General features: G+C 37.3%; 1 protein-coding gene across 3 annotated transcripts in view; it reads left to right on the forward strand.

Moving 5' to 3' along the window:
- Positions 1–2,807: 2,807 nt before the first annotated feature.
- The window catches only part of kif5ab (kinesin family member 5A, b), an 89,627-nt gene continuing 67,463 nt past the window's right edge, over positions 2,808–24,971 (forward strand). For all 3 annotated transcript variants that reach the window (XM_028003687.1, XM_028003688.1, XM_028003689.1), the window contains exon 1: positions 2,808–3,560. In XM_028003687.1, coding sequence (XP_027859488.1) covers positions 3,432–3,560 — 129 coding nt within the window. In that variant the 5' untranslated portion in view covers positions 2,808–3,431. The remainder of the gene's footprint in view (positions 3,561–24,971) is intronic.

Raw genomic sequence — 24,971 nt, forward strand, 5'->3', positions numbered from 1 at the left:
TTTATATTGAGTATTTGTGAATTTTATCTTATTCAGTTATTTTTATTTATTTTGTTGTTTTTGCCTGCGGGGGTCGACCTTCTGCTCTCCGCCTCTTTTGTGTTTCCTGGGCTTCCGTAGTCTATCCCAGCCCTCGTAGCTCCTCTGCCCCCCTTTTCCCCTCAGAGCGTTGTTCTGCGCTGCTGTGGGTAAGTCAGAGGAAAGTTAGCTGCTGAGATATGTTTGTTTTTCTGTATGGATGTTGTTCATGTTGAGGTCTTTACCATATGTTGTTTATTATTGTTTGTTAGTGTGTTATTTTGTAGTTTTGACTGTCATTGTGGGTTTTTTTATAAACAGTTTTATTATAATTTCCGTTTTATTTTGGCGCGAACGACCGGTGCTAGTCCAGCACAGCTCAGTTGAACGTTGTTTTTATTTCCACATTTTTAGAGTCGGAGTGCAGGGAGAAGGAGTTGAGGAGCTTGTTCATTTGTTTTCCCTTCTTCCCCCAGGTATGTGTTTTTATTTTTAATTTATACTTTTTATCTCTGTTTATTTAACTCTGTCCCACTGTATTGTGTTGTTGTGGCCACCAGGTGGCGTTCTTCTCCTCTTGTTTTTAGTTTACGATTTTTGTGAGAAGATTTCTTTTTTTTGTTAACTTTTGTTAAGTCTGAGGAAAAAAAAAAATGTTAGCTGAGAGCGTTGTTCTGCGCTGCTGTGGAGTCGGAGTGCAGGGAGAAGGAGTTGAGGAGGTTGTTCATTTGTTTTCCCTTCTTCCCCCAGAATAAAAAAAATAAAATATCTGGTTGAGACCCACCTGAACGACTTCTGAGACTCATTGATACCATCTGTTACAGGAACACCAGATAGAGAGAGACCAGCTGGTGAAACTGGGGAAATCCAGCTCCAGTATAATCTGAACAGGTGTTCTCTAGGCGTGTATGCTTTCTCCACTATTCTTATCCCGCATAACTGATGACTTCATTTTCCCACATGCCTCTCCAGAGCTTCACCAGTTTGCAGATGCCATGAATATGCTACCAGCCTGATATTCAATGGAGATGAATTTGCATCCAGGACAGCTGGCCAAATGGTGTGTTGATAACAGCTTGTAGCTTAAAACCAAAAACACAGTTTCTGAACTTTAGGAGATTGTCAGTTGTGCACTTATTTTGAACAGCACTTTGGATATTAGGGAATCCATAAACGTTCACCATGTATGAAGCGTACAACCCACATAAATTCACTGTACTTTGTCTACCAGCTGAGGATGTTTAACCTGAAGATTCTGATTCAGTTCTTTTCAGCAGTCATTGTGACTACATTTGTACAACTGTCTGGTTTGATTTGGCTACTATATATCTAACAGAGTGCTAGAATGAACACACTGGACTCCTGAAAACTGCTCCCAATTATCCCCATTCATTATTTTTTGCAGACAAGGAAAAGAACAAGAAAATAACTCATCCTTGACCCCCTTATGCCCAGGAGATGGACTATTTGAGCTGCAACTTTCTTGGAAGGCTTTAGACAGCTGTGAACTGAAAAATAAAGGGGGGAAAGCAACTTTATGGGTTGAGCAACTTTACAAAAATTAATCAATGCAAGTCACATAAATGTTGTCCAGTAAGGATATTGTTTCATTGGTTGTATTTTATTTCCAGTACTTTTCAATATCTGTGCAACTTAATACTGAGAAATGTGTCGGTTAGCTTTAGTAAAATGCCAGAATAATGAAAAAGAATTATTACTGAGAATATGGGAATATGTGTGACTTATTTTTTACTTTGTAAGCATTGCGTTAAAACTGTATGACTAGGACGAAATGTCCTTCTAAACCCTTTCACCTCAGGTTGCTGGAATTGTAGCACATTCCTTTTGACCGAAATTTTATAACTTATTCAGGTTTAGAATAATTAACCTTTAACCTGTTGTTGTTGTCTTATGATATGGCTTCAATATTTCCTCATAAAGTTATTTTCTGTATTGTGTAAAGTGGACCAGTTTGTCAAGCAAAACACCTTCACAACATGATATTGGATATTGCCACCTCAAATATTTGTTCTAAAGCTTGAAGTTTCTCCCTTTCCCTGCTTTTTCTCTTCCGAATTTAATAAAGGCCATAATGACAGAAAACTTAAAATTTTGTTTCATCAGCCGAAGGCCATTTCTCCAATAATGAAGGAATTTGTTCCTGTGTGCATTTGCAAAATTATAATCTGTTTCTCTTGCTGTTTCTACAGTAATAGCTTTTTCCTCTGTGAGTCGCCTTTCACCCCATGTTGACACCAAAGTATTTTCACTGTGAATAATGACACTGTCTCACCAGGATGGAGTGATGGATGGACAGATGAATGGATGGGTCGATGGATCTCACACTAGGAAGCAGCATGTTTGAAGTGTTGCTTAAAAATACATCCACAGGCGTGCCTCAATTTATTTTGATGGTTGACAATTAGCCTATAAAGCTAAAAAAGTCACGGCATCTTGGCTTTTCACAAATTGTTTAAACACACAATCTTAGTGTAGGTTCAGTCTTTTTGAGGACTACATAGAGTATAAAGTTCTAACTTCGATTGCATCACACTTCATTTATTAACGAAGTATCTGAGAACAAAAACACAATCAAACAAATGCATCCCCTATTACATTAAAGTCATTCGATTGTGGAAATTCTATAGTAAATTAAAACATCATAATACAAATAGCACAATGCTTTAATATATTTAAAAGCATAGTCATATCTATGATTTTGGCCCACATTGCTAAGATTACCATGAAGGATTTTAAAAGAAACTATAGATCCATACCCCTTTGCTGCAGATGAGTGAGGTAGAAAATTTGTGCAAATAAGTTCCTTTTTGGTAAAACATTTGAGCAGCACTCAAACTATTACACTGTTTGAATGTAGCATAAGTACACAAACTTTTTTCTTTTGCATGAGACAGTTGAGAGTTAGCCAGAATAATGGAGCTGCTGTGTGCTCCTCCGCTCTGTTCAGTGATGCTGATGAGGGAGGATGTGAGTCGCTACTCCACCACGCCCCGCCCCCATTGAGAAGGCAGTGATGCAAGGCATGCCTCTGAGAAGCCTGCAACCCGTGCAGACAGACAGGATCACTGTGGACTACGCTCCTCATTTATTGGCCCCCCATATGTTCTCCGCCGCTCAGCTGCACGGATTAGTTTGAGAGGGTTTTAAAGCTGAAAATTACTCCCAAACAGCTTGCTTTCTGCTTTTTGTTTCATACTTATTTAATCATTTCTGGATCTAAAAAGTCGTAGTTCTGTATTCCCTCCAAATGCTTCGCCTGTCAGACTCGCTTTGCATGTGGACATAAGCCAGTGGGTTCAGTCAGGTGCTTCAACACAGGGGATCTTATTTAGGATAATTTTTAAAATTCCTTTCCTTGTCCTGGAGGCGCGTCCTTTATTTTTCCTTCCGCGATGGCTGACTCCAACGCTGAATGCAATATCAAGGTGTTGTGTCGATTCCGTCCGCTGAACCAGTCCGAAATTATCCGCGGAGATAAGTTCATTCCAATATTTCAAGGGGAAGACACTGTCATCTTTGGGGTAAGTTGCTTATCTCCTTCTCTGTTGACACCGTTGCATGCACTCGAGTGATGTTGGGGGTTGAACTTATCATCTCACAATCATATCCGATCCTGACCAGACTGATGACTTGGAGCTTAAAGGCTTGAGGCAGGGATCAAACTAAGTATAGCCTCCAATAATACTATTGGTAATACTATTCGTATTCTGCAGCATAATGTGCTGCCGCTATTTGAGGGCGATAAAGACAAAAAAAAAAAGAAAAACGAAAAAAATGCATTTGTGCATTTTTTGTAGTATAATATCAATTGCTTTGAAATAATACATCACTTGTTTGTGTTAAAGATGCTTTTTGTGTCTAAAGGTTTTAACTTTAGGGCTTCTGTGATAAAAAATTGAAAAATCTCATCATCAACTCTTAAATTATTACCCCGCCTTTTTGTTTCAACTTAGGCTTGTTTGCTAGATATTGATCTGGTGGATTTTCTTGTCTCCTCCAGAGGCGGTCTTCGCATTAAAGCCTCCTGAGGAAGCCCCTCCTTTTGCCTCATCTGACACACAACTAAATGCTACAGTCCATTTACCTAATAAAACCCAATCTGAAAAAAAGAACAAACATATAATGTTTTATAAGCATTAAAAAAAGAAAATACTAAGCAGATACTAATTGATCTAGATCAGTGTTTATCAATCCTGGTCCCCAGGGACCACTGCCCTGCATGTTTTTGGATTCTGCAATGCTTGATGGCATGCAGAGGAGGTCATGTAATCATTAGAATCAGGTGTTCTGGAACAAAGGCACATCTAAAACATGCAGGTCAGCAGTCTCTGAGGACCGGCATTGAGAAACACTGTATGGATAGATTGATTTTCAGCATCCATAATCATTGTAATGTAATTCCATCCTTGTTTGATCAGTCTGCACATCGTGCTTTCTATGCTTGTCTGATGCTTTAGTGATCTTAATGCCAAGAAAATATTCTGAATTTCTTCTTGTCTTTATTGAAAATCTCATTTTTTAAAAAGCAATCTCTGGTCTGTGTATAACAATCAAGATCAGATCTAACCAGTCTAAATATGTAGAAATACAGTGTAGACTCTTTAAAACACTCAAAACACTAAAAGAGTACCCACTCCTATTGACTGAACATGAACATAAGCAACAAAAACCTTGTTTGTTCAGGGCACCACTGATAAATAACTGTATCTTACCTCAGACAGAAAAAAAAATATATTGCTCATATCAAACTCCACCACTTGTGCCCTTTCTTGGATAATTAATCAGAAAGGTATTGATTTCTTTGCTTATGAATGTTACCAGCTGCCTGCTGATGATGTTTTAGGTGAGATGCAGATGGCTTTGCTTTTGGAGCAACTCAAATTGAAGCTGATGGTTACTATCAGTGATTATGCACTGTAATGGAAGTGAACCAATCCCTAATAGGTTTATTAATGTACACCTTAGGCTAAGGTTAACAATGTGGTCATAATTCTACACCAGGTGACATTTAGAAAAAATAATTGACTCATGGACAAATATGAGAATCCTCTAAATGGATCTGAGGCTAATATTTAAGCACATAGTACAGAAATAAATGCATTTGTCAGTGCGCAGAAATAGACATGTATAGATATGGCCAAATATGCAAATCTATGAATTCATTTCACACTGAATGCAGAACACCTGCTCGCTACTACAATGGACACACACACACACACACAGCAGAGGAAGATTATGAAAGAAAACTGAACCCTTCAAGCCAGAGCGGTTGACTTGTAGTGATGACTGGGACAGCAGAAAATCCCTATCGGCTCACTCTTGTTTTCATGCACACATCTATACCAACACAGACTGAAATGCGCTGCAGGTTTGTGGGGGAAATGGTCCTGCATGACTGACTATTTTCGTTGTAGCTGCAGAATGTTTCCAGCAGACTGAACTATTTCTCTGTTTATGCATAAAACTTAACGTTATTAAGAAGATTAATATTTCAAAATCAAGAATCCCCACATCAGTCTTGGCATCTGAGTTTGAACAGCTCTGAAGATGTTAGAGAGAAGCAGCAAGGTTAACCCTAATAGTTAGTCTTGTAAAATATGAAACAGATATGTAATCACAGAGAATAAGATAAAAAAAAGTTTATCAAAATTAGTCAGACTACGTACACCTCTACTTGCACACTGATTGACTGAGTTTGACATCGTCCATATGAGAATAAAGAATAATATTAGCCAGTCAACAGTGAGCTGTCACTAAAACAAATCTGCTTTTACCTGTCAGTAAGTGTGGCAGAAGAAGACTCCAAAACAATAAAAAATAATAACCTCCAGAAACACAAGCAGACATTTCTGATGCATTCTAAGTCATTTCATCTTCTAACCGGCACTCGGTGTTCCTCCGTTCAGACGAATGTAATCATGGCAACGCAAGTGGAGTTTTCATCTTTCTGAATGCAATTACTTCCAAGATGTGCTCTGTATATAGGAGGTTATAGACATGTAAATCCATTCACGGTTTGCATTTTCCTATTTGGAGTGTTTGTCTTGTACAAGGAAGTTGTGAATGAATATGTCAAGTTTGATGAGTATTTATAACACCAAGCCAATAGGAAACAAGTTAATGCAAACATTGTGAAGGTTGATGAAAACAGATCAGTTCTGGGCGTTCCTAATGGCCCACATTGGTTGAAGATGTTTTCTTTCAGAACTTGGTAGTGTACAGAAGCAGTGACCTGAGCTTGTGATTGATGGGTTAACTACTCTCTAGTGGCAGGCTGGAGAAAACTTCAAGATATTAAAAATTATAGAAAATAGTATGCAGTTGTTCTTTGACTTCTTTGAAGCATCACCATGCATAGAGTGCATCGTAAATACAAAGTGAAAACAAATGGCTGTGTTTGTTTTTTGTGACAGGAAATAGTCATTTAATTAGGCAATAGAAATGGTATGAGAATTATTTTTTTTTTGCCCTTTTGAAACCTTGGTACAGTGAACTCTTGCCTATTCATGGTTCAGTATTTGCAGATTTTATTGTGGACCGTAACTCCAAATTATTGAAGGAAAATTCATCTATTTGAAGGTAAATTCTGCTTTGGAAGCTGAAATACTTAATATGCTATTGGATAGTGTTTGTAAAACAGTCAACCCAGGGGTGACATTTATTTTCCTTGAACCTCAAGACCTAAGATAGATATACAAATGCCAATACCATTTCTACTGGGCATGCTACTACATATTAACATGGTAAAATTGGTTATTATGTCATGTAATATCTCAGTGAAGGAAGACACAGAGTATGTATTTTATACCTTAATTGCACCAAGTCACATTATCCCCCATCCACCTGAAATAAACAGTTGTTTTGGAAGTTTTCCTGCTGTTTGCTGCGCTGAACTGTGCAGATTTTTTTTGTTGCTTTTACTATTGTCCTCTCTGTGCATGGAAGCAAGATAAACTGGGTCCTTGTCAGTTCTTTTTTGTCACCGTTCCAGTTGTTGGATTTTTTTTTTATATTGCTCTGACTGCATGGGTGAGCCAATGAGAAGCCTGTTTCTTGTTACCGCTTGAAGATTTATGAAGATTACAACAAATATGACATTTCTCTATGGGATGGTCTCTCATCTTTCTTAGTTTGAAGAGTGATTAAGCAATATTTCTTAGTGTGACATCATAGTTACACTCTTAAGAAATCAAGAAAAATAACAAATTCTAATTTAAGCTTCTTAAAAGAAGAACAGTGAATTATTTCTTTTAAATAATGTGTGGAAAATCAATTTTTTCACACTTCCATGATTAATTAATTAAACTGAAAACCACACAACATGACACGTACATGCTATAAATTCAAAACAGAAGGGGTAGTGTCTAATGAATTATTTGCATTATGTTGCAATTGCAGTTTTGTTACCAATCAATAAAGACTTTCAGAGATGTGTGATCTGCGAGTGATTATTATATTGATTATTATATATTATATTTAAGCTCAGAAAAAAACTCACACTTCATCACAAATTTTATTGATGTCTATGCTTTGCCCCAAATTCTACAAGCCAAATTTTATGTAAACTTATGCAGAATTTATGAAAGTTTCTGCTGCAACTTCAGGACATATGATAAAAAACAATTTTTTTTATCCAGTCATGATTTTGTGGACTTTTTATCAGAATATTGAGTCTAAAGGTGTTCATAATATATTTGTATACAAAACTGGTTCTCAGGGGGATGCAGAAAACTGATTCTTTTAAATAGAGTGTTACTAAATCCAGAAATTGAAATGAAGAAATAATTTTGACTTTATATCAAGCTGTGTTTAACATAAAACTTGGAATGTAACCTGAATGGTAGCAGCTCCACCTACAAGAGAAGCAGATTATGTTAACATGTCCTGAAATGAAATTCTGTTTTAGGAAAATTGGAAAAGAAATGGAATAAAACAATGGCAAAAATTAGGATTTCTTCTGCTAAGTTTAAATCCTGTTTCATTTAGAGCAGCAGTTAAGAGGATCATTTGAAGCACATAGTGTTCAAACTCCTATTTTCATTTGTGAAGATTTTTTGTATCATACTTTACATAATCCTGCCGAGGTTCTAACTGATTTAATGGTTTGAGCCTATTTGCACCCAGCAGACGTGAAATAACATTAGCATTCAGTGTGATATTCTGTAGATCTGAACACCTGATGGGTTTGAAGCGGCTCCTCTGGTCTTTTTTTTAGCATTTGTTTTAGTGAACAGCTGTATCTTTTTGCTGTTTGTTGATGGGTAGATAAATGTCATGTTCAGGACTTTATGTGACTCTTAATTATGCTCTCTGGTTCATTAGAGCTGCAGATCACAACATGTTAGCGTTCCTCAAAGTCGCTATGAGCAATCAGAGAAATTCTCAGTCTATCAAAATCATCTATCTGCATGAAGATGTAGATGTGTTTCTTCTTCTTTTTTTTTCTCAAGAATTTTCCATCGTCACTGACATTGCCACCTGTGGAGCTCTGAAGGTTTCTGTGGCGTGCATGTGTGTGTGTGACAGTAATAATTCCTGAGCGTGTACTGCTCCGAGGCATGGCCTTTGTGTTTGCTCTGCACAAGAGTGACACAGCTGTCTCTAGAAATTCACTGTCTGCAATAATGCAGTGTCACAAGGCCAGATTGTCCCTCCTAATCTTCTGGAAAGCAAAAACAGCCGCCACTATGAATCATGCTTTCAGTTCTATAAATAAATTAACAATCACCGTGACTTCCGTCGCAGCAAGATATATGGAGGTTTTTTTCTGCTTTGACGATGTCATATAGACATAAGCTGTCCACATGCTAAGCTCAATAAGAATGGATTTTGTTCTCATCATATTATTAAAACAAAATAAGAAATAATTCAGAAGTCTGAATGAAATATGCTTCATTTCATACCTCTGATATTGGTCATATTTCTTGTTCATTGTTTTGTACTTAAGCTGTACTAGCCTTCAGAGCCTCACTAGTTCTCAAGGGGATCGTTTTCATTACCCCGTGTCCAACATGAGAAAAATTATGCACTTTGTAATCCTGCAGTTGTTGAAAACCCTTGTGATTATTTGTTCTCCAACCCCAGGCTGCATTTAAGAGTGAGGTGGGAGCAAATTGCTGATTATTATATCCCTCCTTATCATAAGTATTTTCTGTGAACGGGAGGTGCAATTATCACATTGATTTTTTTAACTTTAAGTGCCTCGCTAACTACAGGTAAATGTGCTTTTTTGTGTTTATTACCATCTTATTAATGTTGAGGTATTCTCAGTTATAAGGCTTGACTTGATTCTGACTGAAGTCACTGAAGATCAAATCACATACTATTTGTATTATCTTTTTACTAAATAGTTGTTTTTTTCCAGAGATTTCGTTTTAATAAATAGATGAATATCAGAAAAGTGCACCATGCATTTTTATTCAGCCCTCTTGAGTAAATACTTTGTAGAACTACATTCTTACTGCACTAACAGCTACAAACGTTTTTGGATATGTCTCTACCAGTTTTTTACATGTACAAATTGAAAGGAGGAAGACATTTCCAAGTCTTGTGCACAGACTCTTAATTTGACTCTGGGCTTTGACTGGGCCATTTCAACACAATAATATGTTTTGATTAAAATATTTTATTATAGTTCTCATTGCATGTTTACAGTTGTTATATTTCTGGAAAGGTAAGCTCTGCCCCAGTTGAGCCTTTTGCAGACTCTAACAGGAGGTTGCATCCATTTCCCATCAATTCTGACCAGCTCACTGTCCCCACTCTGCCACTACCTTGTTCCACCCATGTTTCAGGTCCTGCAAAGTGTTAGTTTTATGCCTCACATAGCTTTTTCTATGTAGACTTTACAATTTTGGTCACATCTGACCTGAGCTCCTTCTTCCACATGGTTTCATTTTCATTCGGTATTCTTGGCCAGCAGTTGTACTTTCGACAGTTTATCTGCAGTCTTTGTAGTTGGTTCTTTGATTAATTTCCTCCATTCTCAGCTTGTTAGTTTAAGTGGAGAGCCATCCTTTGCTAGGTTTGCAGGTTGTGACGGGGTTCTAGTATGATTTAGTCAAACATAATGACTGGTCCAAGTCAGAGATCGTTTTAGAGGAATTTATTAAGCTCGCACAAAGATGGCAGGTGTAGACCACACACGAAGGATATCCAGAGCAGGTTAGAAATCAAATAATCATCAGTACCTTCACTGCAACAGTCCGTCACCCCCAGCGTGACTTCTTCAGGAGTCTAACCACAGACTGACCTCCTGTGGAGTAGAGCGTTGCTTTTAAAGCCACAGGCTCCGCCCACAGACAATCCAAACAAGCAAAAATACTAAGCAATTACTTCTAACTCAAATCAACTCTTAAAGTATACAAAATAATAATAATAATAATAATAATAATAATAATTATAATTATAATAATAATAAAAAAAGATAAAATAAATAAATAAAATAAACTTGCAAACAAAATACAATACTCAATTTAATAGACAACACCCAGTGCGCTCTGATGACATCACCACCTCATGTGACTCCCTCCCTGCACGCCACAATCCGCAAACGCCCTACTTGAAATCAGAACCGGGAAAACGTTCAATGCTGAAAACAGGTTAGAATGAATGTTTAACTGAAGCAGGAACATCGCGTGTGCACCCACGACGAACCGCATCAGGTCAAACTGCAACAGAAGTAAGTTAGTGATTGTGTGCGCGGGTGTGCGTGCATGCCGACACTGACTCTTTAATTAAGTCTTAACTCGTGACGGCTCCTCCGTAACACAGTTGTATCACGAATCGGAAATAATTCCATGAGATGTTTAAAGTTTGAGATATTGTTTATGGCAATTAGTTGCATTGCATTTTATTTAGGGTTATCATAGTAAGCTGAATACAAATACATGTCTATCACATAAAATTGCAGGAGAAATACACTGAAGTTTGTGGTTGTAAATTGATAAATTGTGGAAGAGTTCAAAAGATATAAATACTTTTGCAAGTCGCTGAATATTAAACATGATAAAAGCATCCATCCAGCCGTGTTTGGGAACCCATTTGAATCATGCACATTAAAGAATTATTGATTCTCCTATCTGCTGCACTCCTTTTTTAATTTGCTAGATTTTCTTTGCTTAGTTGCTTCTTCAGTGTCATGTGTAAGAGTCTTCTGGAGCTGCTGCAGTGTTGCTGCAGTTATCGCTGTGAAATACATCCATTAAGGAAGAAAACAGGAATACGAATTTTGTAGAAGGTTGTCCAGTTCTTTGTTTTCACTGGTTTCAAAACCTTTTGCTGAATTTTGTGAGAGTGAATCTGTTGTTTGGTATGGAAATGCACAAGACAGACATGTTTTTTTTTTTTTTAGTTCAGTACGAACATGATGTCTCATTAACAACCACTTTGTTTCTAAGACAACAATAATTTCTGATGGGCTGCAGCTCTTCTGTTGTCTTCTCTTGTCATTTCCTGCTTTTTTCTTGATTATGCGCCGAGGTAAGAAGAAGGAGGGGAAACAGCTGGTGCTGAAACAAACTGTCGATGGTGCATGTCGGGCACAGCTTTAATGTCTTCTACCTGTCTCAAATATTATGGTATTTATGGTCCCACTGAAGTCATTTCTTCTCAAGGATGTGTTCTTGGTGTGTCTTTAACTGTCTGCAAAACAAATGCTAATAAAGAAAAAAGTCATAAATGGAGGTTCAAAGGGTCTCTCCTGGTCTCCTACCCCTGTGCACACCTAAATGCTCTAATTCTATCACTGCAGTGCACACACCCTATTCAATTACAGATATAAAAGGGATTGCAATGTTAGGTCAAGATCTCATTTCACTTTTTCGGTGACATGATCAGAGTTCCCTCCTCTCAGGGACTGACCTCCTCATCTTCCCCTTTCTTGGCCTTTTTATTCTTCTCTTTCCTGGATGCTCCTCCTGTGTAAAGCTTTATTTCATTGGGGACAGATTCTGCTGCTCATTTCCCAATGACTCAGCAGCAGTTTTGAAATGATGTTGGAGAGGAAGCTCAGTCTCATCTGTCATGCTGTTCATTTTGGCGAACGCTTCTCACAGGCTTTTATGGCATAAGGAGGGAGAGTCGGTCAATCTGGAGCCAGAATACTAAAGGGTCAAACAACTTTGAAAGAGTCTACTCCTAGCTTTAAATGAGGCTGTAAGTTCAGACGCCCATCTCAACTCTATTCTTTATATCACCTTGACTACAGTACCTTGCAAAAATTCAAACTCCATTCACTTTTTCATTGTTTCACATTACAACCATGGAGTTCAATGCATTTAATTTAGACTTCATATAACAGAGAAACACAACACAGCACATAATTGTAATAATTGTAAAGTGGAAAGGTAATATTTTTTTCTCAAAATCTGTTCTTAAATAAAAGTGTAAAGTGTGGCATTCAGCAGGTATTGACTGGTCAGTTCCTCAGTTAATTCTTTATCGAACCAACATTTGGTATAATTACAACTGCATGTCTTTTGAGGTGTGTCTTTATCAGTTTTATCAATATAGAGAGCAGCATTTTGTCCTTTTGTCTCGCTCATTCATATTGCTCAGAGAGTATCTGGGGAAAGACATTTCTAAGCCTTGCCACAGATTCTCAATTATCTTTATGCCCTGATCTTAACTGAGCTTTTCTAACACATAAATTTGCTTATATCTAAACTATACTTGTTTAGTTGTAGCTCTGGTTCAATGTTCAGGGCTGTTGTCTTGCTGAAAGGTGAACGTCTGCAGCTTCTAATATTTTTTTCCAGTGCTATGCAGTGTGTAACTCGTTCCTGACAAGCTCCCCCTTTCATATCTAACCAGCTAAACATCCCCACACCATGATGCTGCAACACACAGTGTGTAGAGAGTGTTCAGTGCATGGTGTTAGCTTTTTGCCACATGTAGCATTTTCCTTGTAGCCCAAAAAACAAGGCAAATCGTGCTGGCTGTATCCTCTACTTGGCTGATAGAAACTACAATCAAACCTCTGATGTATTCCTCTCAATTATGCATTTTCTGCTTTGAACTCCCCCAAATTTGTGGAGAGCATGACTAATATTTGTCCAGTCTACAGATTATTTAACTTGATCTGTGGGTCTCTGCTGCTCCTCTAACGTTATGAGCCTATTGACTGCTTCTCTGATTAATACGATCACTTTAGATGTTCTGTTTGGTTTGCAGTTGTGCCATACTCTTTCCATTTTCAACTGATGGATTGGAAAATGTTCTCTGAGATGTTCAATACTTTTTTTCTGACCCATTTGCTGTGTTCCTTGCTCTTCAAAATGCTGTTTGTTCACTAATCTCTTACAAGTATCTGAGGCCTGCTAAATCAAATTGCTATGATGGTCTGGTGATCAATGTAGGACCTATCCTGTTTCTCACCCGGGGACCTATGGAGATATGCACCAGCCACTCCACAACCTGGCAAGGAAAAGTAGGTGTAGATACCAGATAGAAAGAGTCCACACACACAGAAACTATTTGCTAATTAAGGGAATTTGAACTTTATTTCAGGGTGACAGAGGTCACACACAGTTTTGTGCTTTCTAATTGTACATCATTTTGAAAACATTACTCTATATTGGTGAATCACCCACAATATATTAAAGTTTATTGCTATATAAACATAGTAGGGAGATGTTCAAAGGATTGCCATACTTTGGCAAGATACTACAGTTGTATTAAATAAATTAGAATAATAAGCAACAATACAATAACAGTAACAACCATTAAGTGGGTATTAAATATGCCTTTCAAGTTTTTCATTGGTTTGATTTAACATTTTAATTTTAAATGTTGTGTTTTCATTTGCTGTAAGCAGAAAATTGTTTCAGATAACAGATATAAAGGCTTGAAAACATCTGTCATGTAATGTATAAATCTAATCTATGTAATGTGTTTCACTAACTGAATTGAGTTATCAAATTCAGTAATATTCAAATTTACTCAATATAAGGCTATATGAGGATATGTTGACCTATTTTTAACAGTGAGTGACTCAAATATCTGTCAAAAAAAGTGCCTGTTCTCATTTCTTTAATGTTAACATAACACTGACACCAATTTAGCCAGCAGTCACACTAAACAGGATATTAGCTGCCAGTTCATTTTTATTTTTCACCAGCACACGTGCAGCCATGGATAGATAGGCTTGTGCCGGTTTGTCAAAACCTTTCCTTTCCATTTCTGTCCCCTTATGAATGGATCGGGCTGTGACTACACCAGGCCTTTTAGCTCTGGGGAGTGTAATGGACCATATTCTTCCCATTAGCCATGCCTGCTCCCTGAATGCTGCCTTCATCTGCCCCCAGCGTCTCTGGACAGCTCATGGTGTCTGATTGCACATGCTCACACACGTGTCTGCGCATCCCAAGACCCTGAGCAGTTTTAATTTATTAAATTTGTGAGAAGAAATCCGTGGTACAAATCCCTGGTAGAGCATCTCCGTCTTTTGCATGCCGGATGCAGAGGACTCCAATTTCCTTTAATTAATTAGTGTAACTCGTTGAACTGACATTTTAGAACTCTGAGATCTTCTCCAAAACAGCTTTTGACTCCCTTCCCCAAGGAGATGAGCTTTGAAAAGTATTTGCCTTGGATGTTTTTTTTTTTTTTTAAAAGTCTTTTTAAACCTAATTTGCCATGATTGAAGGGTTGCAGTTAAGTAATATAGGATAAAAGAGACTTAGGAAATTATATATACATTTCAGGCATATTTAATTTATGTATGACCAGGGATTGGCCCAATCCTTGAATCTGAAAGATACTATTTACTGTATTTCAAGTTGCAGCCTTTTGATGCTCTTTGCTGTTTCTAGCAGACACATATATAATGACAGCACACCAACTTTTCACTTCCTACATGCCACATTTTCCACCATTCTGTTTTTTATTTGTTACGTTTTATGCGAACTAATGAGTTTTGCTTTTTCTGGAGGCTTTAAAATATGAAGTTATATGCATTTCTTTGCAATAAGATTTAGTGAAATTTAAAAAAAAAAAAAAATCGCCTTCAACCATGTTAATTTTCACAGGAAATCTTTGTCTGTTCTAATATTGTTTCAATTTAATCTCAGCTACTCCTATCTCCACATTTTCACTGGTCTTGGTAATTACTTCCATCTCAATAGAAATGTATGTTTATGCTAGACTCCACAGCATCTTCCATTCTAACCCTTTCAGGATCTAATTTATTATTCCCTCTGCTGACAAGACATGTGGTCATTAACAGGGTTTCCACTAATGGCTGCATGAAGATACTTGCCATGTGTTTTCCTTTCTCCCTTTTGAGGATCTACATGCTGTCGAGATTATGGGTTCAGATTTAATTTGTGCTTGGCTCCAGATCAAGGAACATCTCTGTTTTAATTGGCAGTGAAAAATGTCTGCCTTATAACATCCACCCCATTAGCCTTTACCTTGGTACTTCACTTCTTTAATTGATCAAGTAATCACCAAACAGAATGAGCATGCAGATCAATGAGTTCAGTGAAACTATTGAAATTATGTTCAAGTCTAACTTTGTTTCATTTTAAAAACTTGTAAAAGCTCAGTGTTTTCCTGGAGTTCACCAACTGTAATTCTGTATCCCTGTCTGCTCCTACATTTGCAATCAAAATTTTTAATTGAAATTGAATGAAACTAAAATGTTGTTTGTATTGGATAGAAATTAGTCTCTTTTTTTTGGCATAAACAATGAGCAGCATTTCCGATCACACTCTTTGCTTACCAAACAGAATAAAGATGATGTTAGGTCTATGATTATACATGTGCAATTTTTCTCTAGCTTAAATAAAACTCTTCATGGGTGAACCTTCAGATTACTGAAACACTTCCACAGTAAATATTTGGAGTTTCATTTTTGATTTGTTTTCGTTTGGTTTGGATTTTCTTATTGGCAGTATTTGTGTTGTGGAACGAAACCTGAAACAATTACAAAATAGTCATTTTTAACCTAGGTCTTATAATAAACCACACAGAAATGTACCAGATCTTTAATTTTAGTATTGCATAATGTATCACTGATGCATTTGCAAACAGTTCAAAATCCTGCTCACTTTCTGACTGGAAAGAAAAATCATATTCCATCTGTCTCACCTTTCTACAATGGCTTTATGCATATTTTAGAGTCCAGATTAATATTTTTTCTGCACCACCTTATCTGTTGTGACCTTTTCATCATCACTCCACCAGCTGTTGCTCTGACATCCACAAATCAGCTATTTTTGATTGACACTCTCATACTCAAAGCCAGAGGTGATACAACCTTTTCAGTGTTAATACCCAGTGGCCTTAGCTAAAGAATGAACACAATTAGTTAAGTCATGTTTATTTGTATTGCATATTTCAGCAACAAGACTTTACATGATAAAAACATAGCACAATAACCAATTATAGATCAAGCGATAAATAAGGACCGGTTGATTCATAATGAAGGGCATTCCCAGTGTTAAGTAAATCCATCCTTAACAAGAACTGCTTCGAGGTTCAGTTTAGTTACGTGAGTTAAATATGAACTGATATATGTTGCTGACCTGAAAAATGAATTGCTTCATTTTTTATGCTCATCTTTTTCTGTGTATTTCCTGATGAATTTCCTCACATTTTAATATTTAATTCAGACAAATTCTCAATAAAGTTCCTCTCATTCACATATGTAGTTTACTCATTCACTTACTTGGAGCAAGTCTCGAAGCACTATAGGGTCGGTGTTCCTCACTGATGAGAATGCAGTCTTTTCACAATGTTTCTGCTGAAAAAAGTCAACACTCCTGTAAATGGAAGTAAACAGCATTTCTATTGATTTTGTTGTAGCTAATTAACTGTAAGATTGTCTGAGACAAAGGTTAGATAGAGCTCCATTCTGTCCTCTCTCAGCATCTGTGTGTGAGTCAGACTGGTTGCTACACAATTAACAGAAATGAAATGCACATTCATCATAATCTGCAGGTTCTGAAAGTTGGGGGATCAGCCCTTAGTTTATTGTCAGACTTAAAGTGACAGGATAGGCATTTATTGTCAACAATGAGTAAGGTGAGAGAGATATTTAACGACATGAAACTCACGCAAACACAGCAGTTACCGAATTCTGTTTTTTAAACAAAAATGTTTCTATTCTCTTTCCGCAAAAAGCAGACAAAGTGCCCCAGGAGTTTCTGTGCATACAGCTTTTATTTTACTACAAACAAAGCGTTGTTTAATTACACCAGGGCTGTTTGTTCACTAAAGAAGTGCTGCACTCACAGTTCTGTGTATGCCAAAAAGCTTATGTCACTCATGAATCGACTTATTAATCAATTATTTATTTCTAATAGCTATATATTTTTAAACATAAAATATTACAAGAAGTTTAAGTCGGTACCCCAGCCCTTCAGGCTGTGGAAAAGCCAGAACTACTCAGAATATTTTATTATTTCAAATAGTGCTCAAAACCCATTAGTTTTCATTGGTCTTTAGTTTCAGTTTAGCCGCTCTATTGACTTTTATATTTTACTTTACTTGAGTTCTCCTTTCATGCCCTTATATTACTCTATGTGCAGCACTTTCCTCAAAGAAAGTAATGTTGTACATAAAAATCCTCATCTGATCTGAACATAGAAAAAAACATTTTTAAAAATGAGCCAAAGCTAAATGTCCTAGCACACCTGTAGGTGGAGGAAAGCACAACCAGAGATTTTTGAGTCAATATCAAACAAAAATTGAGGCAGTGATCCTCCTGCTGCAGACTGTCAGAAGGAAATGCCCAAAGATATAGAGTGAAAATATGTTTATAAAGAGCAATAAAGTGTCATGAATCAATTCACTGTTTATGAAAACAAACTGATCATAAAGCATGTATACAAAAACATGTTCAATATTAATTATCATATATAGTGATTAGTTTAATAGAATAGAATAGAATTACTTTATTCATCCCAGCAGGGAAATTATTTTGCAGTTACAGCAGCATAGAGACAAGACACACAACAACCACCACTGAGTAGCAATTGCAGGCAAAATAAAAATAAAATATAACATGCTGTCAATATAAAAAGCAGCTTAAAGCAGTCCTTGCAAACTCTTAAACCAGTACATGGCAATTATAATGGTATATGTTTCTTACATTTTTACTACATGTTATAACAATATATCTGTGTTAATATAGTGCTTCTACAATGTTACTACATTATTGTGCACTATTTCAATGACACAATGTTTTTAGAATCATGTTAGAAGAGTATTTGGTTCATGAATCATTGGTATTGAAAAAATAAAACAATATAATCACTTTTAAAAAGTTAAGCTTTTTTTAATGGTCATTGCAACTGTTATAAAATCATATAACTAAGGTTAAACATTATGACACAATTAGCTAACTATAGTACAACCATGAATTCAATTGGGGTTGTAGATTGATAGACTTTATTGTCTGTCCCAGAGGTGATGTATGTTTGTCTTTGACAGGGCTTTATTTGAAAACACATATGTTCCGAGATTAAAAATAACAGAAAAATAAATTTGTGATTTTTTGTTTTTTTTCAAAGTAACTGCCTAGGCTACTGAATTTCTGATTATGCTTGTAATGATTCCAAACCTTTGTACATTTATCACGTCATATCATTAGCACATTGACCAATGTTATGGCATGGCCCTTGTTTTTCTCTCTCAATGTGCAGCCCCATTTATAGCATATTTATTATGATGTTTTTATCTTAACTCAGAACATTAACCTTAAGTATGACTATCCCTGACTGGCCTACATGTAAGTTTAGGACTTACTGTGTATGTAAACTCAGTGTTCTACGTAAACCTCGTTATGATACCTTCCATCTGGATGAGGGTATCTAGTGATTATGGCCATAACATCCAATGCACCTATGATGCACTACTGTGTGTTTGCTACCAATAATTAGTAGATCAATTATCAATAAGGATTTTGAAGTAAAAATATATATAAAAACAAAAACAGTCTTTGTAATCTTATATTGAATGTTTCAGGTACAATTTTTATACAAAGCTTACTCACAGAACACGTTCTTCTCCCTATTTTCCTTGATAATTTAGTTATCTAGGAGTGGAAATTGGATACATGTGGCCTCTGGAAATGAATCTGAGCTTTGAGGGAGACGTCTTCAGTAATGGGAAGGTTTTGAGTTGCAGGAAATAGTCGGGACATTGGCACCAACCTGGGGGTTAAATTTCTAGTTTCTAGGATATCTTTGATTGCCCTATTAAGGGTTAAATTCAGTCTATGCATTTGCCTCATGGGTTATTGGATTGATTGCACTTCCGCACATCAAACCACACTCCAAGAGAAATGGAGTATTATTGCAATTTTTCAGCTCTATATTTTCTCCTATAATTGGTGCAGTTTTTCCCTCTTTCAACAAGAAAGGTGTGTAATAAATTATGTCCTGTCTGTTTCATAAGTCGTACTAAGTGCTGATTAAATTACTTCAGACCGTCTGAGTTATAATAATAGTTATGCACAATCTCTGGTCAGCATGCTGCTTAAAAAACAAAGTTCCTTCATTGTTAAATGCAAAATGTGTTAGGATTTTACCCTAGGTATGCTGAAGTACTACAGGAAAAAGACAGAGCTGTTGTCAGGAGGAATTACATATCCTGTTGTGATTAATTTTCAGTGCATTTACTTACTCCTAGGTTGAGCAATAGGCCGTAGCCCATGTCGGATATGGAAACAGTGACTCCAAGGTGGAGGACCTTGGATATTTTACTTTGACATCACATAGTCCCTTCGGGGGAAAGAAAGCTATTAGCTGGTTTCTCAGACTGTCTCAGGTTGTGATCGAAGCTTTTTGTTTCAGACGGAGGTCACAGATCCCCTGTTCATGCTAGATATTTCATTTATGCTTCAACTTTTATTCCTGATTCTGGATGTCTGAGGCTCTATAAATAATGGTGAAGCATGTGTAGGCTAGGCGTCAGATCGAATGTGACAATGAAGGTGAGCATTGGAACAGCCACTTACATGATTAGGTGTCACTGTCGTCTCTAACAAGTTGTTCCTTTGTTCCTCTTGCTTTATCATCTGTCTCTCCTTCAATCATTCTTCTCTGCACAATCTCAGTATCTCTACAGATTGAATCTTCTTTGTGCTCTGCTATCTGAGCTTGGTCTTCTCCATTCTGTCTGGTTTGTTTGTTTTTAGACATAATGAAGAGAAAAGGCTGGCATATTTGGGATTTTTACTATCTTCAACTACATTTGCACTGAAAATCATTGCAGACACATTATAAACTATGTTTATTTGAAAAATATGCAAATTGGCAGCAGATGAAAAAAGATCAGTTTATATAACTATCTCAGTCTGTGGGGCGTGCTGTGGTGGCGCAGAGGGTTAGCACGCCCCACGTTTGGAGGCCTTAGTCCTCGACGCGGACGTCGGGGGTTCGACTCCCGGTCCCGACGACCTTTGCTGCATGTCTTCCTCCCTCTCCTCACCTTCCTTCCTGTCTGCCTACTGTCGAAAAAATACGAGCCACTAGCGCCGCAAAAACTCTTCGGAGAAAAAAATGGAAAAAAAACAAAACAAAACTATCTCAGTCTGTGAGTACTGCAATCTCAAAATGATCAACCCCTTCATCACTAACATCCTAAGTTCTTAGTAGAGCACCGTTTGGTTGTTTTGACCTGGTGAAAACAGTACGTACTGCAAGATACCAGAGTACCTGAGCCCACTCCTTATGCTCAAAAGCCTTTAGTTAAATACTTTCATGGTGAAACCATGTTTTTCAGTTCAAGTCAGGCACATGATGGCCACTCTTGTATCTTCCAGGACTCCCTCTTGAAATCATAGTCCCAAACATGTTAATTTGTAGATCCAGTAATATCCAACTCTAGAGGCTGAAACTCCTGATGAACCTGCTGATACTGGTCCGAGAGCATCACTGAGAAACCATCATGTTTTACTGGTGGTTTAAGGTCAAACCACCAGTTTGAACACATCTTGTGCCAAATAACAAACAAAAGATGAGACTTTCCTCTTAGTTTCGTTTTGATCACTTTATGAACTGAAATGCTTTTTGTTTCATCTGATGCTGGTGGGATCGTTCAGTTCAGGTATTTTGTTTGCTGCTCCTTGCATTTCTTCACTGTTTGCTTTTCTCCTTTCTGTTCAAGTTCAAGCTTTGCACCACCTCGTGTTCGCTTTTCAGCCAAAGCCTGCAGTCATTTTATCTGTGTTTTGCTTTCTGGCTTGATATTGCAATGTGTCAGTCTGACAGCCATAAAATAGTATTTTTGTGCACGAACAAGGGGAGTCTCAAAGAGTTGTCAGCTGAAAATTTGATATACAGTAGATGGATGAAGAGAATAAAAAGGCTTCTCCTCCATGGATTTTTATTTATTTAATGGCTTGAACATCATCTAAAAGAATTTTCCCTCTAGAATTTGTTCATCTGCTGCAGATATGGTTTTTAGTCTCCACCTTTACTTTGCATTGAACTCATGTTATCCAAAAAATGTTAAGGAAATACAGCATTAGATCTAGAGCTATTTCAAAGGAAAACCTAAACTCTTGTCCAAGTAAACTGAAGGAAACTCATAACTCTGCTTTGTTCTTGTTCATTATTCTCTTATTACAGTACTGTGAAACCTTTACCTTTTTGCAGTTCACTATTCATTCACCTATTAGCAGGGTTTTCTGTGGAATGTAAATTCAGTTTATTCATGGGAAACCTGCCTATGCTCAAAGTTTTTCATAGAACTTATCTAAGATATTTGAAAAAAATTCAGCTTGGAAAGCTGAAAAACCTTCAAGATATGCTACTCGACACGCTATTGGTTGGCATTTGCTATGCAGCCAATCGAGGGGCACTATTTATTTTGTTTGGCATTGATTGGCTGTACACTTAGGCACAGAAAAAGAGAGAACTGTAGATTTTAGCTTCTATGGTGCTGCGTATATTAAAACATATTATAGTGCATTCCTATCCATTGTCTTGGATGTTCAGAATGAATTAAAGATGAAGAGATTTTGAAGAAAACACCCATTATCTCTCCCACAGAGATGTAAGCACACAATGAATATAAATCTTTTTATACATTTCTCTGCCAATTACAATAGCTGACACATTGTGAGAAGCTGTGTGGGCTCTGGACAGGTTATCAGTTTATGACTCATATCAACAGTCTTTAAGTTGATATTTAGCATTGCTCTCTTCCCAAACACTTAGACTGGACAATGGGAAGGTTTTTGACAACCATTATTAAATATTTCCTGAAATTAATAAACATTTGTTGAAATTGCTCTCAACATTTGTATTGCTTTGTTTAACTTTTCTCCATTTTGTCTGCACCGCATTTTTCTTTCATTTCTGGTATTTTTTCTGGCTCTCTTCTTTGCTCATCTGCCACAGTTTGCATCCTTATTAGCTATTTTCTCACCACAACTTCCTGCCATGCCCAATGTGAGGCTGCCTTGTTGTGAACACATATTTTATCTTCTTTGCTCTATCATTTCTCAGTTTCTTGTCTCCTCTTGTGACGTGATCCCTCCCACATCAGATTTGAGTTGAAAGGTCAATGCATTCAGCACTTATAATACAATAAGTGCTGAAGACCATTGTTGATCTATAAGAAGGCTGTGAATGATTGAGAACTTGCTTTATGGTGTGGCATTAATGTGTACTTTTTCTTTCAAGGATCAAAGTAATGTTTTCCACAATGAATTCACCCTAACACCCTCTTCTCCAATCAGCCTTTCCTCCTCCTCCCGCTCTAAATACTCTTCGGTAATTAAAACTATCTTCAAGAGGGGCTGAAATTGATTTTCAGGTCGGTGACAAGTTGATGGTGGAGAAAGGAGAAGAGAGATAAAGGAGCTTCTGTTGTTCTGTGCTCCTCTATTTCATCATTCCCTCACTGTTAACTAAATTCTTCCAGTTTGCTGCCTGGATGTTTTTGGTCTGAGTATTCCTGACAGGTAAAACTGTGTTCTCAAGGCTACTGATTAAATAAATACAGGAGGACAAAATGATCTGATTTGCACCGTTAAGCGCAGAAAAAAATACACTTTGCAGCAAACTTTCCTGTTCTGGTTGTTTGCATTCAGACATAACCACCTTAAATCTGCAGCACTGGACTGCTTTGCCCTTGAGGCATATAGTAGCAGTCATCTGTGCTTAGACTTGTCAGTAAAGTGTACAGGAAATTCAATAATGTTTGGTAATAATGTGTGACTGGGGCCTTTTGCAGTTGTGTGTGGTTTTCTGCTGTTGCAAGAAGTACTAATGATGCTGTTATCAGGGACTCTGAGCCTGATTAGCTTGACGGATGAGGCAGACGCTGGCTGCCTTAAGTCCTCTCTTCCCGTCAGTCCAGCTACTATGTGTATTCTATGTGAACAAAAAGAGAGAAGAGTTGATGAGAATGTGATGAAGGCTGATAAATAGACTGATTAAGATACACACATACAGCATCCTACACACCGAGATTGATAAAGTAAAACAGGAGCTGTTTTTTCCTCCCCTGCAAACCAATAACGGTGGAAAAATGTGTTAGAGAAGGAGGGACACATGCTCAATCTTCTTTCCATCTTATCCAGGTCTTTGCTTAGGATATTTATCTGCGTGGTGGGAGTGGAACCTGAGGTGATGAAGGATCCAACCGCAGATGAAACCTTCCTGAATGGAAGATATATGGGCAGATGTGTGTCTGTATTGTTAACTAATTCACAGTCACTGAATATTTACCGCATGCAAGAGTCGCCGTACCTTTGAAAGTGTCCTCTGTGGAAAATGGAGCAACTTTTCCAAATGGTGGTCAGACATTAAACACCTTGTTGCCAAATGCCCTCACATGGCCTCCTGAATGATGTGGGATCTCTGGCGGAAGCAGAGGTGGATGCAGCATGAGGTAATTGCAGAGCTGGAAACCCTCTGGTGGAAGAGGTCAAGGTGGATGGAAGATGCGGTGAAACGAAGCAGGTGACGTTAACACAGCAAAGTCTTTTCCTACAGTAAATTTATTTCAACGAGGACCACAGTCCAACCTTGACCTTAAATGTCTAACATTTTTGCACTTTACAGTTGAAACTAAGTACTTATACACACAGTGTACAAAGATGCACAAACTTTTTTCTCATGGACAGAACTGCTGTGACTGAGACAGGTGTGTGTGTGTGTGTGTGAGTGTCGCCCTGCTACCACACAACTTTTAGCTATATCCACAAATTTGGCAGTATGCGTAGAGCCATTGTTCATTTTGAAAACCCACTTCAGCAAAAACCTTAACTTCCTTGTTGAGGTCTTGAGATGCTGCTTCACTATGACCACATTATGTTTTTCTTTGTAATAGAATGTATTTTGTAAATAGCGTGAGTTCCTCCTGCAGCAAAACACACATGACTCTGCCTCCCCTATATTTTGCTGTAATTAATCTCAGGCTTGCAGACTTTCCACCATTTGACCTTAAATTTAACAATGGTTGTCATGGACACACCCAATGAAGTCCTTGTTTTAATAGCATTTGCAAACTATTCAGTCAATGTTGCTTTTAGAGTAATGGATTTTTTCTTGCTTGGTGGTTTTCAGTACATGTCAGTACAAAACTTGTTTCACTGTGGAAGGTGACACTTTTTACCTGCTTCAGTCAGCATGTTCAAAGGGTTTTTGCTTTTGCGTGTTTCACTGAACAGATTCACCTCTGAGATGCTCATCCTGTCTACATTCTGAATAGTATGATGGCTGGATAACTTTAAATGTGAATTTAAATATTTAAACATCAATGTGGCACCATCAGCCATTTGGAAATTGTACATAAGGATTGAACCAGATTAATGTAGGTTTTGATTTATTGACTAATTTTGTTTTTATGTTTCCATTACAGTAAACAAAGGAGTGTGGTTGAGGTTTTACTGTAAAATATGTCCACAGGTAGGCTATAAAGCTATGACATCATCATCTAGTATTTCCAAAACTGTTATGTGGCATAGC

This window comes from Xiphophorus couchianus, chromosome 20, assembly GCF_001444195.1.
Source record: "Xiphophorus couchianus chromosome 20, X_couchianus-1.0, whole genome shotgun sequence".
NCBI classification, from domain to species: domain Eukaryota; kingdom Metazoa; phylum Chordata; class Actinopteri; order Cyprinodontiformes; family Poeciliidae; genus Xiphophorus; species Xiphophorus couchianus.